We start from the raw sequence: 17,691 nt of genomic DNA on the forward strand, positions 1-17,691 counted from the left end.
TTGTTGTACTCTGGGTGGCAGCATTTCTCCCACAGTTACATCCACCGAAAATCAAGTAGCAGAAGAATGTATTTCCTGTAGTCAGAAAATATGGCGCCGCACATCCAGTCAGTGGAATGAAATAGCCTAGACATCTTTTCTCTTGGTTTAATTTTGTGAATATTCGAAATACGACCGATCCATGTAAGTTTGGCAGCATGTTGATTAATTGTTTTTGTAAAATATTTAGCTGTTTATTGCTAGCGTAATGTAATGCATCCTGTTTTTTGTAATGTTATTAGCTAGCTAAGCTAACAGTTGGTGGCATTATTTTCCTGCTGTGGGTGGCAAGTTTATCAGCTGTCTGTTTATTGAAGTGGTCCTATATGAACATAGAGCTCAAAAGTCTGTGACTTCTAGGAACATCGAGTCAAAAGGCAAATAAGAGCGCTGTGTAAATTAACGTTGGTAGCGGCTAATCTCGCTCCATTAAGTTGACTCACTGATGGGCTGTTAACGTTAACTTATTTTAACTTATCGGGCCTTTGGTGCATTCGTTGTTTAGTAAACATGACGTCATTGCAGAAAATATTGTTGTCAACTGTTATACAGTGAACTTTTCCATGTAAGAGAGTAGAGTTTGTCTAGTAGGCTATAGTAGCCTAACTGTTGCAATGCATCCAGTTTTATCTCACTAACCAAAGTCTGCAAGAGATGTCCCTGTGACTGCCCTATGTCATTTTTTTTAGCTAATTGCTTTCTTTCTTTATCTCTTTCTGCCACCAGCTATTTTATTCTGTGTAGATGCTCCGCATGTATTGACAGTCTGCTGGTCAGATCCGCAGTCACACGCCTCCAGACACCATACAACTAGTGGGTGCCATGGAAACCCCGGAGCCTGGGCCGGCAGACGGGGAAGAGCGCGTGGTGGAGCTGAGGCCACGCACACGCTCCAACCCAGAGGGTGCGGAGGATCGGCGCAGCAGCAATGGCAGCGTCAGTGCCATCAGTGCGGTGAGCGCCGTGGGTGGTAGTGGCGTTGGCAGTGCCAGCCAGCCCTCCGTTGGCAGCCGTGTGGACGGAGAGGGCGAGGCGTCCACCTCCAGCAGCCTGCCTAGCGTTACCACGGCGACCCCCACTATGGCCACAGCCAGCCCGGCCGCTGCTGCCGCTGCCAACACCACTACTGCCGTCGCTGCCGCCATGGCAGCCCCCACACCTGGCGCCGCCAAAGAAAGACCCAAATCCACGCAGCCTGCCCTTGTTGCCTCACAGATGAACACCTCTGGGGACACTAGTATGAGGGCACCACGGGTCAACTGCCCAGAGAAAGTGGTACATTTGCCTTAACATTTTCTACCAAGGAGACACATTATGCCTATTTTTTGTTTTTGTTTCCCTTTCCACTGGTTACATCACTCAATATGGAAATCTACATTCAAATGTATGCGAAGACAATGGCAAATGGCTCACACACAAGGAATTTATTGATGAGTTTGCAGAATGATAATGGTGCCTCTTTAAAGCAAACTTTGTATGTAACTAGGGTAGGGTTTCATAAATGAGAAAACTTGGATTGATTACTGTAATTTTTTGTATTTTTTCTCTTTTTATTCTGAAATAGATAATCTGCTTGGATCTTTCTGAGGAGATGTCTTTGCCGAAGCTTGAGTCTTTCAATGGGTAACATTACTTGTAGTGCTTGAATTTGTTTGTCTTCTGTATTTCACATTAAGGTATGATTTCCTTTGTCTACAGGCTCAGGAACATGTTCAAATTTATTATTTTCTTCTGCAGGTCTAAAACCAATGCTCTTAATATCTCACAGAAGATGATTGAGATGTTTGTTAGAACAAAACACAAAATTGACAAGCGCCATGAGTTCGCTCTGGTAGTCGTCAATGATGATGCCTTATGGGTAAGTGAAAGACTTTCTATATCCCTCCTTTTGCATACAAACGTGGCTGTTTTGTGCAATTATGCATACTGTTGTTTCTTGGAGAAATTCTTTATTTAACTCAAATGGAAAATCTGTTTTAAATTTTAAGTGCAATGTTACTTATACATGAAAAACCGCCGGTCATCGAGCCTATCGGAAAATAAATCCTGACCATGTCAACGTTGGGCGAACAGAACACTGATGTGAAGCTGAGTTGATATGGCAAGCCAGTTTTTGAAAGGGGAAAGCAAACGCACACCGATGATAGGAATTTTTTTGAGGTGCTGGTCACGGGATACGTAATATGATGAACAAAGGCCGCACACTCTAGCAGCTCATATGCCAGTAGTTTAATACAAGTCTTACTTGAGAAAGGCCACAGGCCGAAATGTTGTTTGTATTAAACTACTGGCATACAGTATGAGCTGCTAGAGTGGGCGGTCTCCCTTTGTTCATCATATGGCAAGCCAGTTTAACATGACAGACTAAAGTAGCCTATTCTCGCAGTTGAAAAGCAGCCGTTTTCCACACGCCAAAGTGGCATACGTTCCATAATTCGTAAAACTCGTTTTCCACCCAGCGCAAAATGTATTTTCTTATTTTGCTCGTCTATAATGCGCCCAGGGGTGTGGTAATTTACAATCTAGGGAGTGGCGTAGCGCATTGTCTAAAAATCGCTATCGTACACAACCTAAAACGCATTGCGCCACTGACCAATAGAAACCTGGTCAGAAGGCGAGTTGTTTATACAGTATGTTATTTTAAGAGCGCATCAACAGTCAAATGGGCGGGTGCACAATGCACCATCCTTCTATCCATGAATGCGCACCAGCGCACATCCATGCAAAACATTACAAATTACACGATTACAATGGGAAACATAATTAGAATAAAGATATTACGAAATACATCTCACAATGACATGCAAATTGGTAATGACCATCACCATCATTTGCAAATTGGTAATGGCGGTTAAAAGTGATTAGGGGAGAGGCGAGAGACACATATGGAGCACAGCTGAAGACGCACTGTCACAAGATAAGCAACTCCTCTGCTGGATAAACGTTGTTTTATTCAGTCATTTGAACAATATTAGGATAAGTGTTGCTTTTTCCGGCCTATGTTTTCGACATTCGGCCACTGTTTTGTCGTTGGACTGACTTACAAGGAGACTTGCACATCCCAGGTGCTGAACAAAAAAGTTATCTGCCAAATCATGAGAAAATAAACTCAAAAAAGAGTACCAAGGAGTGTGCAAACTTTTTTCATAAAAAACTTGTCGTTGACTGACACTTTGCCAATGAGTTCAAATAATAGACGAGTGCAAATGTGTGAAGGCTGTACTATGCTAGGTTTTAGTAAAGCATAGTTTAGTGGAATGAATGTTCCATTCGGTCTCGCAAGCAGACTCCTTCAAATGTGCCGATCACTGTCAAAATACCGATGCATTCTTTGACATTGCGCTTCACGCTGTTAAAGCAACACCAAAGAGTTTTTTGTACCTTAAAATAATGTTTCCAAAATCGTTTCAGTGGTTCATCAACTCGTAACAGGGTGAACGGCAATTCTGCATTCACTTCGCGGCCCTCTATCGGCTATAACCGCACTATGTAAGTTTGCCAGATCAGGTAGCGGATCTGTAGTTCGATGGAATGAGACATAAGAAACTACAAATTTGACTTGCATCTGATGCCGCAATACATCATACTTTTATAAGTCATGCAAAATATTCTACCTTGTCTGTGGACATCGTTATTTGCAAATGCTGGATAAACAAATAGCATGTGTGCGACAGAGGGAAAGTTCTTTGGTGTTGCTTTAAAGGGAATGTAAGATGTCATTCTCATTGGTTTAAATGATGTTAAGCCCCAAACACACCCATGACTGATTATGAAACCTAGGAAGGCCTTGTTCCGCCATCTGCCCGACGTTTCGTAAAGGAAACACTCCCGGCCCCAGCCGTGGCGCAACTGGCTGGGGCACCTGCACCATACGCCGGCAACCCGTGTTCAATTCCCGCCCCGTGGTCTTTTCCGGATCCCACCCCACCCCTCTCTCTCCCACTCACTTCCTGTCACTCTCCACTATCCTGTCGCATTAAAGGCATAAAAGCCCAAAAACACAAATATACTTAAAAACATTCCCAATGTGGACTGGACATCCTGGACATTGACTAGTGACCATGCGCTTTAGACTGTCATGATAGGGCCCTAATTGTCATTCGTTCAATTGTCATAATATTTGTCCTGCTCTTTGTGTGTGACCATTTATGCTTACCTCATGCCAGCGATAGCGATAGCTAAATATTAAAGCAAAGTATCAGCTGGATATTTATACTGGGTTATACGTAGTACTTTCACTTTCAACCATTTTCAATGCATGCTGGGAACTAAGCAGAATTACGAAGTGTTGCAACCTCAACATGATAGACGCTTCCAAATCAGCACAGCTCCAGTATAATGCCAGCCTATTTTTGGTTGAATCTTTGGGTCGAGCTAACATAACTTTATTGTTGCCAGGGCAACGCCGATGACGTCTCTCTCTCTCTCACTCACACACACACACACACACACACACACACACACACACACACACACACACAGGCATGTTCGGCAAAATCAGCTCCGAATGACACGATGACAGATCTACTCCACTGATTATACAAAAATTCGACCTTAATTAATCCTTCAGGGAACGTTCCAAAAAGGTTACCTGACAGTTGCACAAAACTATACCTTTAGAGAACGTTGTGGGAAAGTCAGTTAAAGGATAAAGAAATGTATCCTTAATATAACCATCAGGGAACGTTCCCAAAAGGTTCCCTGACTGTTGCACAAAAACAGCTGTAAGGAGACGTTCCGGAAATGTTTTCTGAAGGCTACACAACACAATACCTTTACAGGACGTTTCCAATGGTTTATTTTTGTGTGAACTTCAGGGAAGTTTAGGGAATGTCGCGTGTTTGCTGGGTCAGCTTGTTCAACGCTAGCGTTAAGCTAGTACTGCCACCATTACGCTGCCGAACCATAGTGAACAATAGGAAACCTGCCGCTTGCCGCTGGCCAGTGTGATCCCTACCTAATACTTATCCACTCAGTACTTTTTCAGACATATGGGATTAAACTATAAGTGATGAATGATGTGAATGCCTCATCCCTCTGTCTCATGCTGTCTGTGTTTTCCTCTCCCCTCCAGCTCTCAGGCTTCACCTCCGACCCCCGTGAGCTCTGCAGCTGTCTCTACGACCTGGAGACCAACGTGTGTGAAACCTTCAGTATCCTTCCACTGCCCTCCCACTACCATTGAAATGCAATAATAGCTAAGGGCTTTGCACATCCAGTCTGTATTTTTCAGATGTTTTTTTTTTTTTTTAAATCCATCAAATAAACAAATTCTACTGTATGACCTCTTATTCACCGATATCTTGTGGACTCTTAAGACTGACTTGCCGTATACACATGATACATGACGCATGACCCCATGTTAGTTTGTATTTATCATTAAAAGTGTGACCATTTGGGTGAAAAATCCCTTTGACTATGAAGAGACGCAGAGATTATTCCCTTCCTTTTAACTTCAAGTTTTTATTCTTTAACATGATCTACTAGATCTGGAGGACCTTCTAAATGTAATGTAAGTCTGTTTGATGTATCCATTGTTTGAGTTGACTGAGTGGCTTGGTTGATTGGGCTCACAGAAACCCTTGTGGCTGTGAGTTTAACACACTCTCATGGGTCTCTGTGGTGTTTCTAACAGCTTACAGAAGATCGAGCTGCCCCTTATGGAAAATGTGCAGACCATCCCGCCTCCGTTTGTGGTGCGGACCATCCTGATCTACAGCCGGCACGCTGGCCAGCTACAGTTCAACCCCTCGGATGCCGTTAGTGTACGTGGAGATCTCAAACATAACAGTGGAATAGTAGAAAGTGTCTGCTCTCAGCAAATAATTTGATAAATGTTAGTTTGGATTTAATTGAGCTGAGTATTAGATATGTGTGGTAATGTTATCAAAACACCGAAATAGTAGTCTTCTTTCTCATTTTCTTCTACAGAAAATGCTGCAGTCACCCTATTTCTTCTTTGATGTCGTTTATCTGCATAATGGTGCTGATGAACAAGGGGATGAGAGCAGTTGGAGGGTAATTTTTATCTAATTTTAATTAATCACTTTAATTAAAGAGTAATGTCTTTTTCAGTCTTTCTTTTACCAGTGAATAGACATACTAGTGGAAAAAAACGTACTGATTACTAACCCCATTTGAGTGCTTTTCCCTTTTCTGATTGAACTTTATCATGATTCGTGTCTTCTTATTTCCCCACAGGACATTTACTCGTCCTTCTGTAACTTAGACTCTAAAGGGATGTGCTACAGCTTTGAAGTATCCTTGTCGGGGCCCGCCCTGGAGCTGCACAACTGCATGGCCAAGCTGCTCTCCCACCCCCTCCAGAGGCCTTCCCAGAGCCAGGCGTCCTACAGTCTACTGGAGGACGATGAGCCGGCAGAGGTGGAGGCAACCGTCTGACAGCTGCTTTCACCTCCTCCTCCTCCTCCTCCTCGACGCACAGCAACACAGCTGAGCTTCCCACGCTTCTACCTTCGTCTTGCCATAAAACCTCCATCACGTCGGAGTGTGGTCTGATATACATTGCAGAATGTCTGTATAATTTTTCAGTTTCTGCAAGGTTATTTGTTTTCTTGGATGGTAAAGGCGTACATTTACTTTTTTTTCTGAGAAGGCCTTGCTCTTGTTTCTTGTTGTACTGTACCTCTACCTGACACCAGTTTTGTTGCCTATGGTGATTTTATTCAAATATTTTTATGTTGCTGTTTTTAAATCACTTTTCATCACTATAGTTGTCATTATGCTTATTACTGTTCAAAATGAATGTAGATGTGGGAAGGACCGCTTCACTACTGTACTTAAGGCCCATAGCTTACAGAATGAATGGGGGAAATGAGGGGAATCATGCTCTTTGGCACAAAGTGCTTACTGGATTTTTAAGGGCACTGTGTATACAAAAATTGTATAAATGTCATTTGTAAAGCTGTCCTAATTGAATAAAAGACAAATACAATGCCATATTATGTCTCTTAAGTTGTATTTCTCTAATAACAATGTTAGTAATGTGCTGAAAAGTCTGATATGGCACATTTTGGCTACCGGTAAATCATGAAGTTTCAGAACTTTAGTTTAAGAATGTTTTTCACCCAGACTCATAAAAGTCCAACTTAATTTACAGTTATAGACAGTTCTGTTGCCAAATGGTCCTCTTATTCCCTCCGTATATTCAGATACTCCAAATAGAATTTTAGTTATTGACAATCAGCCATCACTGACCATAGGGTGCGTTTCTAGAAAGAGTTGATGGCTACTTTCCATCAAAATCTTTATGGAGTTGGAACTGTCGGTTTTGGATGTGGTGTTTCTAAGTATAAGTATATATACTCTAGAAGGGGTAGTTCCAACGCTCAATTACGTAATAGAGATTGAGGCTTTTATGTTGGTCTTGCCTCATGTACTTCAATGGGGGAGTTGCTTAACAAAAAACAAGCCACAAAAACCCACGGTCCACCAATAATTTGTAAGCACAGGTTTATGTGTATTTGCTGCCACTAGAGGGCAGTTAGAGTCTTAGGTTGAGTACCACCACCGACCGACTTTGATTGCACATACGCCTGTCTCTGTGAGAGGACCTTTTACTGTCTATAGTAAAAGGCCACCAGACAGCTGCTAGATACTTCTCTTGCCTCCTGACTGGGAGGTTTGAGAAAACAAATGCAAATTCACTGGATTTCAAATAGGCACAGGTGCGTTGAACTTTGCATTCTCTGCTTACAGAGACTTAATACCCAGTTAATTCCTTCAAATCTTAACCTTCAAATCTTGTTTTAATCTTACCCTAACATATTTTCCTGTTTTTGTTCTTAAGTGTATCGGTCCTGACACTTATTTGCTCTTATGACTTTTAAACAGTCCCATAAATTACACTTCCCAGGTTGGCACCAAGACAATGCCCTACAGGAAGACCCCTGTCTTTCGTTATTTTTCCCCTTTCACAGCCCTCCCAAGCAAGAGCGTCAGCCCCTGACGTCATCGCCGTGAACCGCCACCGTCAGGATCAAACACATCCGTCGCCTCCTGGACTTCAGGGAATATTTGTTATTGCCTTTTGCAAGAGGACTGACAGGTCCCCATTGTTGTGCTTTTCACAGTAGCAATGACATCTGTCTATGCACAGGAAACTGCAGTATTTTGATCAGAGTTGCCTCATCGGGGATTTTTGTTGCATTCTAAAGATTTTTTGCCATCTTGCTCAGTCTAAAGGTGATATAGGGGGCACATTTTTGAGCTTTCGATGTTGCCAAATAATCACCAATTCCTAAAGTTCTGATTTGATGATGATGACAAGCTGCCTGCACATTTTAATTATCCTCCAGATAATAAAAAAAATCTGTGGCCGAACTATTGATCAACACAATACTGCCCAGGAACATTCTTCTGCCTTGTGTATTGTCATCTTAAGAGACAGACAGTACCCATCAAATAATGGGAATGTGATGGGAGTATACAGTTCTGCCTATTATGAGGACAATAACATTTGTTCCTTGGACATATTGTCCTCCTTTAATCATCAGAGGACATGTTGACATGCTGAGAATGAATGAACCCATACAGTACAATATGTAATGTCATTTAGCAGGAGGTACACTGAACTCAGCCAGATGATCATCATGATCATTTCCTATGTGCATTGGAGTACAATTCCAATTCAAATGTATGTCTGCTTCATAAAAACTCCATTATGCTGGGGGTCCTGTGTCTGGGTGATTAAGGCATTTTGATGGTTACAGCCTTGAGAGGAATGCGACCCGTCAGACAAAGAGGAGAAGTGGGAGTAAGGCTTTGGGCGCCGCCCCTGTGGGTGTGTGAAGCTGTGATAACCTCCAGAGCACTGTCCAGCAGCAGGTCAGGAAGGAGGCGCTGGAGGAGGAAACGTGCCGCTGCACTTATAAACACCGACACTCTGGACGCTCCACCAGACTGTGTTTACATCGAGCCTCGACCTACCCGCAGACTGTAGGTCACATTCAGGGGGTTTGTGAGAGAGACTGGCAACATATTTTACCCCTGTGGCTTTTAAGTGGACTTTGGTCAAACAGTCAACCTGTTACTTGGTTGCAACTGGACAGCGTAAATAGTTTTTTGTAGTTTTTTCAGTAGTTTTGTAGGGTTTGTTTTCTTCAAGGGCAACAGCTGGGCACAACATGTACAGCAGCGGCTACCCTCGCACCACCTTTGCCCTGCAGCCCAAGGACATCCACAGGTCCAAGGGAAAAAGCTGTGGCTACTACCTGCGGATAGTCTTCTTCTTCTCCTCACTCATCCAGACGCTCATCATCGTCAGCCTGGTGCTCTTCCTCGTCTACGGCCAGCCAGAGAAGTCAGCCGAGGAGAAGCACGTGGACGAGCTGAGCGAAAATTTCAAGAGGGTCTCCCTGAAAAACCTGGAGCTGAGGAAGGACAAAGCCGACCTGGGGGCAACTTTGGGCAATACCAACAAGGAGAAGGCTGCACTGGAGAAAGATGTGGCCAAGCTGAAGACTGACCTGGAGGCCTCCAAGAACAACACAGAGATGGAGAAACTGAAGCTGGTCAGTGACAAGTACTTCATTCTGCCAGTTTGTTGCTGTTAATATGATGTGATGTACACTCATAAAGATCTGTTGACATCCTACAGTGCATCAATGTATAAGAGCGTTATAGATGAACATGTGCTGGTTTGTTTGTTATTCTGCTATCACCATTGCTATGCTGATTTACTGTCTTTGGCTGCTGTCATTTTATAACAGGGTCGGTGTGTGATAGACAAAAAGAGAATAGAGATGACACGATCTACTCCAATTCAGTGTCCAACACCAGTTGTAAGGAACCCATTTATGAGGGATGGTAAGTTCTTAAGGTCACTCTACAATATGGTGTGCATTGTGTACTCTTCTCGTGCATGTGCTAAGCATTTACTGCCTTGTGTCTGATTATTCCAATTAATAGTGCACTACTACAGTTGTAACAACATTTAAACATATATTTCAATGACTACAATATAACTATTCAAAATCAGTTTTTGAGGGACGAGAGGGCACATGTTAATGACTTTTGTCTCAATGACTTTCTCAAACTACCACTGACCGTGAACCTGTATTTTAGCTGAGAAACATCATGACCGCCTGATAGAACTGGTGGAGAAGAATTTCACACTGAAAGTCGAGGACCTGCAGAGGGACTTGGACAGCGCCAAGACCGCTCGGGACCAGTACCAAATAGGTGCCATTGAGGCCAGACGAGAGAACGAGGAGCTGAAGGAGCGGCTGAAGCGCTACACCCAGACGTGCAAGGAGGACTTCTCCAAGCCCCTGGAGGGCATCCAGGATGTGACGGCCGCCTTCCTGGCCAAAATCAACAACGTCTTCCCCCACTCGCTCACCTTCCACCTGACCTGCGAGAAGCAGCAGGAGCAGCTGAACAATATCCGCACCAACTGCACCAACCTGTCGCGCCAGGTGGAGGACAAGTACCAGAGCTACCTGGACCGGGTGGGCAACCAGGTGGCCCAGCTGCAGGGTGTCCGGAGTGAGTTGGAGGTGCAGAACCAGCGGCTGGTCGGCGGACTCCAGACCTGCAAGAACGAACTGGCTGGCCTTAAGGAGAAGACCAGCCAGCAGAATGTTGACGCCGCGCAAAAGTACGACAGGGACATCCGAGAGCAGCTGAAGGACAAGGAGCAGCTTAGGGTGGAGATTGAACTGCATAAGCTTAAGCTGGACCAGTGCAAATTCCAGGTGAGGGGAGTGAAATGGAGTGAGGAGGGGGGGGGCTGGTGACGTCTGGGTGTAGAGCTGTAAAGCTTGGAGGATGTTAAGAGAGGCCAAGAAACAGGAGGTGGATGGTGTCAAAATGGAAACAATGGAAAGGAAAACAAACTTTATCCGCGTACATGTGTGTTTGTGTGTGTGCACGCGCGTGTGTGTTTGTGTGTGCACACGTGTGTGTCTGGTTATTTCTTTGTTTGAAATTCTTTTGGTTGTTTTGCAGCTGTCTGGTGTTCCCAAGCCCCCTGCTCCAAAGCCTTTTATGCCACCTGGAATGTCACCTGTCCAGACAGGGTAAGCCTTCACTCACTCACTATGGGATAATTACACTGTATCTCCCAGTAAAACTGGATTCTATATAACATATGTTGTAAACAGAGAAGGAAGTAGAAAGTAAAAGTTCTACCATGTATTGGTTTTACCTGTGAAAAGCAGATGATCTCTCTAATTATCTGATCTACCTGGCTGAAGAGCTTTACCTTCTGGAGCCAGGCTTTTTCACCTCTGGTTGTAAGGTACAAGAATGAAAGAATTAGCTAATGAAGTGCATGACTAAATCAGTAACTTCAGGACATGTGATGCAACTTCAGAAATTGATTGAGCGTGATTGCAAGGTGACAAGGTGAGAGTATAACATAAACACTACTTTGTTTTTCTGTTTTATTTATGTCTTTTTTTATTATTATGACAGGTAAGATGAACACTTGAAGAATGAAGTACCAACAAGACACAACAGCAGCATTTATAGTATCATCTTGAACATTTCTTTCAAAAGGAAGAAAGGGCATAAAAGCCTTTAAATCACTGGTCTTATGGTGAATGCTTTGCCATGTGAAGTGCACTTGTTTTCTGTTGCTTTTCATATGCACTTAATTGTAAAATAATTTATTTGCTTTTCACTGCAATCCAGATAATGACCAAGCTGTTTTAGAATGAAATGCTGCCTGGAGTATGCAAATAATCAAATGATGTATAAAGGTTTTATGAGTGTCATATTTGATACAATGACATTAATGTATTGTAAAATAAAAAATAAAATAAAACAATAGCAAATGCAGCTGTGAACTTTAGTTATGTAAGCTATGTACAGTATGATTTTGGTGTCAGACAAGGTAAACACAACATTATGTTCATATAGGAAATAAAATCCAAATCGAATGTGTACATACATTTTTACAATGTTATGTTTTATATATAATTTTCATCTTTATTTGCAATTGTATATGTATGGTCTCTTTTTTTATGTTGATTCAAATAAATGTAACTTGATCAATTCTGTGAATCATTATTTTTGTCACTTAATGGCAAGTCTATAGAGACATCCACAGGTCTTATTCATCAGTGCAGACTTGTTGTACTCAATTGTGTTCAAAGAGCTTTGTGTAAAATTGGTTGTACCCAAAATCTGGTTGCTTGATTAAGCCTCATTTGAAAGATGGACAAGTGTAAAACCAAGTCTGAAGTATAAAACCAAATTATTTTCATTGCTGGGCAAATTTACACAATTAAATGTGAACACATATGTAAATACGTAAAGAGGGAAAAAATACATAAATTCAATATTAATATCAATAAGAGTGTAATACTTTAAGAGTACCTGGTGAACATGTTGCAATCTTATTCATTTATATTAATATTGGTTTGTTACCATACACACAGGTTTGTGCATGGGGTGAGTGAGAGAGAAAGATAAAGCTGAAACATTCTTCCCTGATAAAATGCAGATACAGTACTCGATATCATGCCCATTTCATATCTTGGATGAGCAGATTCCTCTGGGTGGTCAAGGCTAATCTATTTCACTCATCTTCTCTACACCACACCACTGAAGGCTATGTGCCATCTGTATCTGAAGTGGTGAAATATACTTCTACTGCCAAACATGATTGTATATAGTGTGACTTGCATGTAATTCTATTCCATTAAAATTCATCATCTGTAAATAATTTTGAAGGACAGCAGAAAATCGCACTGAATGATTATAGTGGAAATACATGGCACAAATCCAGCCCTTATACTCTGAGTTGGATTTTGAACATGTACTAATTGTGAACGTCGACATTTTCTGATAAAACTAGTGTAAGTGGATACATTAAACTACTGTACTCTGGAAGTGTTTAAGGGGCTAAAAGCATGGTGGTGCATCACACAACATTCAAGCCTATGCAGGATCAATGGTTCTGTAATGTTAAAACTGATATTGCTTATGCACTAAAATTTGTATTTCCACAAATTTCTACCAAAAAAATGCGGAAAGAAGAGGCTGTTAGACAGACTGTCACATACATAAACTTACACTGCATGGCCCATAGGTTAAACATACTGTAAATTCTACCCTTACATAACTTTTCTCCATCAATCTTTCCACAACTGCACTGAAAGAATGCCATCGAGTTGAAAAAAGACACTAGGCTTATTTATGGGTCTGTTATAACATTGTAGAATGGTCAACAATGTCTGGAATAGATCAACAACTTGCATGAATATACACTATCGATTTTGATGATTTTCATTACACTGTATAATAACTGTAAATTCATTCATTACATTATTTGCTTTACATTCCAGACAGTGACCAAACATATTCATGGCATTGTGTACATATGTACTATAATTTGAAGAAAGTAAAATTATTCATTCAGGTTTGCACTTCATATCAAAGTAGTGTTTGCCTCAAACCACCTATGAGTACATTTTAATTTGCACAAGTGATCATCTCATCCGTCTCCTCTGGCTTCCCCATGGGGGGATGTGAGGCGAAGCAGGAGGCCTCTGGTGATTCTGGTCGACGCTTGATAAACGGCCGTCAGGTGCGGGAGGCTCCTCTCCTGTTCTCAGGATATCCTTTGTTTAAACATCATTCATTTTTTTACCCGTGGGCTGTCACGCTGCTAGACTGCTGGGATAGATATGGTGGTGGTGGGGACTCCCGGGTGCGAACTCTGTAACTCACAGTACAAATCACTATCCAGTAGCAATTTTTTCTCTGTTTGTTTCTGAGAAAAGTTCTACCTGAAATCTTGCCTATACAAAGCTTCTTTTCTTGCCTTCTTGGCACAGTGCTAACTGTTGCAGGAAGGGCACTGAATGGTGTCCAATCAAAACCCTATAATCATCTGTCTGTCAAATCCGGACACAGATTACCAACTCGGTAACACTTTCTATGAAGGTTGTATTTATAACGCCCTATGAATGCATTCATAATGTTTTATAAGGTGTCTATAAAGCATTGTAATGCTCATTATTACCATCTATATGTATTCACAAGTCGTCATAACCAACTTCATGATGCATTATGAAAGCTAATTATGAATGATTATAATTTTAATCTGAATAATGCATTATAAATGTGTCAAGATCTGCCTGATCACTTGTCAGTTTCATGATGCATCATAACTACGTTGCTTTGTTAAATGCGTATAGTGATGCATAAAGAGTTTTGACTTTTACTGTAGTCCTATATATATCTATAGTAATAAGTATATGTAATAAAGTTATAATAATTTATACATCTCCGTACAGCACATAATTATAAACAGCTATGCAATATCATAAGTGTTATTTGTCAGCTCTAAGTAAAGTGACAAGAATATGACATTATTGACAGATATAAGTTCACTGAGTAATTAAAGGGTGCAATGAACTAAGTACCGAGTCTAGCATCTTTACCCCATATGCACAATATTATAAATTACTATGTTAATGTCATAGGTGTTATTTGTCAGCTTTAGGTAAAGTAGAGCAAATGAGGTGTTGTTATAAATAGATATAAGGTTATTATAAACAAATATGAGGTACAATGAAATGAGAGCCTGGACAGTAAAGACAAAAAGGAATGATTTTAAGTTCACTTTATTTTCATTTAAACTAACACACATAATCAGACTGATTATCAAAGATCTGAGCACATTACACAAACACAATGAGACAGGCCAAAAAAATGGCACGACACGGTCCTATATTTTGTGGTGGTGGTTATTATTGGAATAAAACTCACAATGCCACTGAAATCTATGGGTCATTATGAAAGATCGTTCAAATCAAAATAGACCTTTGGTTTAAATGAAAATAAAGTGGACTAAATGCATTCCTTTTGTCTTTACTGTCCAGGCTCTCATTTTTATTGTAGGATAATAGGGTCATATTCTTGTCACTTTACTTAGAGCTGAAAATAACACTTATGATATTGCATAGCTGTTTATAATTGCTATAGGGAGATGTTATAACTTTATTACATATACTTATAGCTATAGATATATAGGACTTCAGTATAAGTCAAAACTCTTTCTGAAACTATACGCATTTAGCAAAGCAAAGTAGTTATGATGCATATAAGTGAGTAGGCAGATCTTGACATATTTATAATGCATTATTCAGATTAAAATTATAATCATTCATAATTAGCTGTCATAATGCATCATGAAGTTGGTTATGACGACTTGTGAATACATATAGATGGTAATAATGAGCATTACAATGCTTTATAGACACCTTATAAAACATTATGAATGCATTCATAAGGCGTTATAAATACAACCCTCATAGAAAGTGTTACCCCACATCCTGAAGCAGTCTTTGTATTGTTATGGCCAAAATAGAAACTCAAAAACGTGTGGGCCACCCGCCTTGGATCATTTTCATCATGTATCTAGACATGTAATGTGATATCATACAACATAGTTTCACAATGAGGACATGTTAGGTCTGTGTAAACTGTATAATTCTGAAGGAGAAAACCACACTTTCAAGTGTATACTCTTATTGAGACTATTTTATCATGTCTTCGCAAATTAATGCATTTTGTCCCTATAGACCATCATCAGTGTCTCAAGGTTTTCTCCTTTATTTACAAGTCTGTTTCTAACTCGCCCACAGAGAGGGACTCCCTTTAAGAGATGAGCATGTCTGCTTTTGCCTTTATGTATAACCTTTAATGTATAACCTAAATGTAACATAAAGATCAAGCATATACAATACTGTTCAGTTATGCAAAATGTCGACTAATCTATGTCTAGTTTTACACAAATGTTAATCATAATTTGTCTGTGTTGAATTTCAACCCTCAATCTACAAAAAGTTTGTTGCATACAATGCCCTGCATCAACATGTCTACATTTTAGGCATTTATTCCAACCATTTAAATCTCACACTAACTGTCTTATGTGCCTGAAACCAACACAAACTGATAAAGCCTCTGAATGAAATAAATGTTTTTTTTCTTTATTTTTACCCAGTTCACTCTGTAATTCAATTGTTTCATTGACCTGCTCATGTAAGTGCTAGAAGCATGTTTTAAAGCATGTAAATCAATAGACAATAGAAACAGCTGGCGTACATGCACATGTTGAGCAAGTTAAAGCGCTTCTCATACTTTGTATTTCATTATACATGTCATGACATACAGTGACCTTCATATTTATTCATTCACATGACCTGAGCGCGCTTCGGTTGATTTTGTTCACAGCAAAACGCTTGTCACTAGATGTTTATGTTGCTATCATGGTTGTTGTAGCCTAGATAGCCTATTGACAGCCCAATAACTTAAAAAACTATATACATGTCATGACATACAGTGACCTTCATATTCATATTTCACCCCTGGTAAAGAGGAGTAAAAAGAGGGGAAATATATCGATACATTTAACAAGAAGAAAACAATCCTCATAAAGAAATTAATATTTTAATAGAAACACATACAGGTCATTATCGCTGGATGGTAATTGGTGAACTGGACATTAGTAACTCTACCATGTCAACATATAAATGATGAAATGAAAGTCTCATTGGTCTAAGTATCTTGGCCATTTTACATGCATTTTTTCAGTTTTATATAAGAGGATGCAGGCTATTCTGCCATATCCCAACACTTTGCATAAAAGTTCAAAGTGAGTAAAATATTGGAAGCCTGGAAGCCAGTCTGAATTTAACATTGCCCACAGAATTTGAGGTCAGGAAATTCGGTCTGGACTTGCTCCATTGACAAGCCTCTATGAAAACTTTAGAATTGTGTGGACCAATCTAATCGCCCGGGCGGCTTTATACAATGATGGATAAATGAGCAACGGTGCCTATTCATTCACGTGACCTGAGCGAGCTTCGGTTGATTTTGTTCACAGCAAAACGCTTGTCACTAGATGTTTATGTTGCGATCATGGTTGTTGTAGCCTACTAGATAGCCTATTGACAGCCCAATGACTTAAAAAACTAACAGAAAACAACAATTGTCGAGAAGAAGGATCTGCTGGCCCAGCCGTTCTCACTACAGGATTCACAGTAGGCTATATAGGTCTGATAGGTTATGCAATTGTATACAGAGGCATTTCCCCCCCTCGGTTGAAACATGCCCCATAATCACGTCCCAATGCTCAGATTACAGACTCAAATTCTGAATAGAATCAGGCTAGTAAAATAGCCTGAATAGAGTCAGGCTAGTAAAATAGTAAAATCATGAATTCATTTTTGCTATACATTTATTGTTTTGATAAACAAGATATTACTCCACCTAAGTGCATTAATAATTTGGTGATAAAATAGTTAAAAGATGAGTTTTGGTGTGTTCCTGAAATGATTGTCCACCCTGTCGCATTGGGAAAATTTGCCCCTTGGGTGGTTCTGTGATGTCCTGGGGCTGTTTTTAATATAAAGGCTGTGGGATCCTCATTAGAGTTCATGGTATCATGTCATTTTATTAATTTATATCAAAATCTGGATGCCTCTGCTAAGACACAAAAAGTGGGTCATGATTGAATCATCCAGGTGGTCAATTATCCACAACATGTACAGATCAATGCAAAAATGGTTTACTAACATAAAATCAAAGTCAAACTCAAAGTCTGCTTTATTGTCAATTTCTTCACATGCCCAGACATACAAAGAGATCGAAATTACGTTTCTCACTATCCCA

General features: G+C 40.5%; 2 protein-coding genes across 3 annotated transcripts; both read left to right on the forward strand.

The window, feature by feature from the left end:
- Window positions 1-90: 90 nt before the first annotated feature.
- babam1 (BRISC and BRCA1 A complex member 1) lies at window positions 91-6,993 on the forward strand. 2 transcript variants are annotated; one of them, XM_076278401.1, is made up of 9 exons: window positions 91-183; window positions 766-1,314; window positions 1,604-1,662; window positions 1,777-1,897; window positions 5,114-5,192; window positions 5,527-5,551; window positions 5,675-5,804; window positions 5,971-6,057; window positions 6,241-6,993. In XM_076278401.1, the coding sequence occupies exons 2-9, from the start codon at window positions 862-864 to the stop codon at window positions 6,439-6,441; spliced, it is 1,155 nt and encodes a 384-aa protein (XP_076134516.1). In that variant the 5' UTR covers window positions 91-183; window positions 766-861; the 3' UTR covers window positions 6,442-6,993. The 2 variants fall into 2 exon arrangements, with proteins under 2 accessions (XP_076134516.1, XP_076134517.1); XM_076278402.1 differs by lacking the exon at window positions 5,971-6,057.
- Window positions 6,994-8,943: 1,950 nt separating this feature from the next.
- On the forward strand, window positions 8,944-12,060 carry plvapb (plasmalemma vesicle associated protein b). The gene is made up of 5 exons (XM_076277286.1): window positions 8,944-9,572; window positions 9,771-9,867; window positions 10,126-10,757; window positions 11,011-11,081; window positions 11,479-12,060. The coding sequence occupies exons 1-5, from the start codon at window positions 9,186-9,188 to the stop codon at window positions 11,480-11,482; spliced, it is 1,191 nt and encodes a 396-aa protein (XP_076133401.1). The 5' UTR covers window positions 8,944-9,185; the 3' UTR covers window positions 11,483-12,060.
- The last annotated feature ends 5,631 nt before the right edge of the window (window positions 12,061-17,691 follow it).

This window comes from Alosa pseudoharengus, unplaced genomic scaffold, assembly GCF_046254945.1.
Source record: "Alosa pseudoharengus isolate Yale_2024_CS ecotype anadromous, Long Island Sound unplaced genomic scaffold, YU_APseudo_1.1 YU_APseudo_1.1_scf_11, whole genome shotgun sequence".
In the NCBI taxonomy this organism is placed as follows: domain Eukaryota; kingdom Metazoa; phylum Chordata; class Actinopteri; order Clupeiformes; family Clupeidae; genus Alosa; species Alosa pseudoharengus.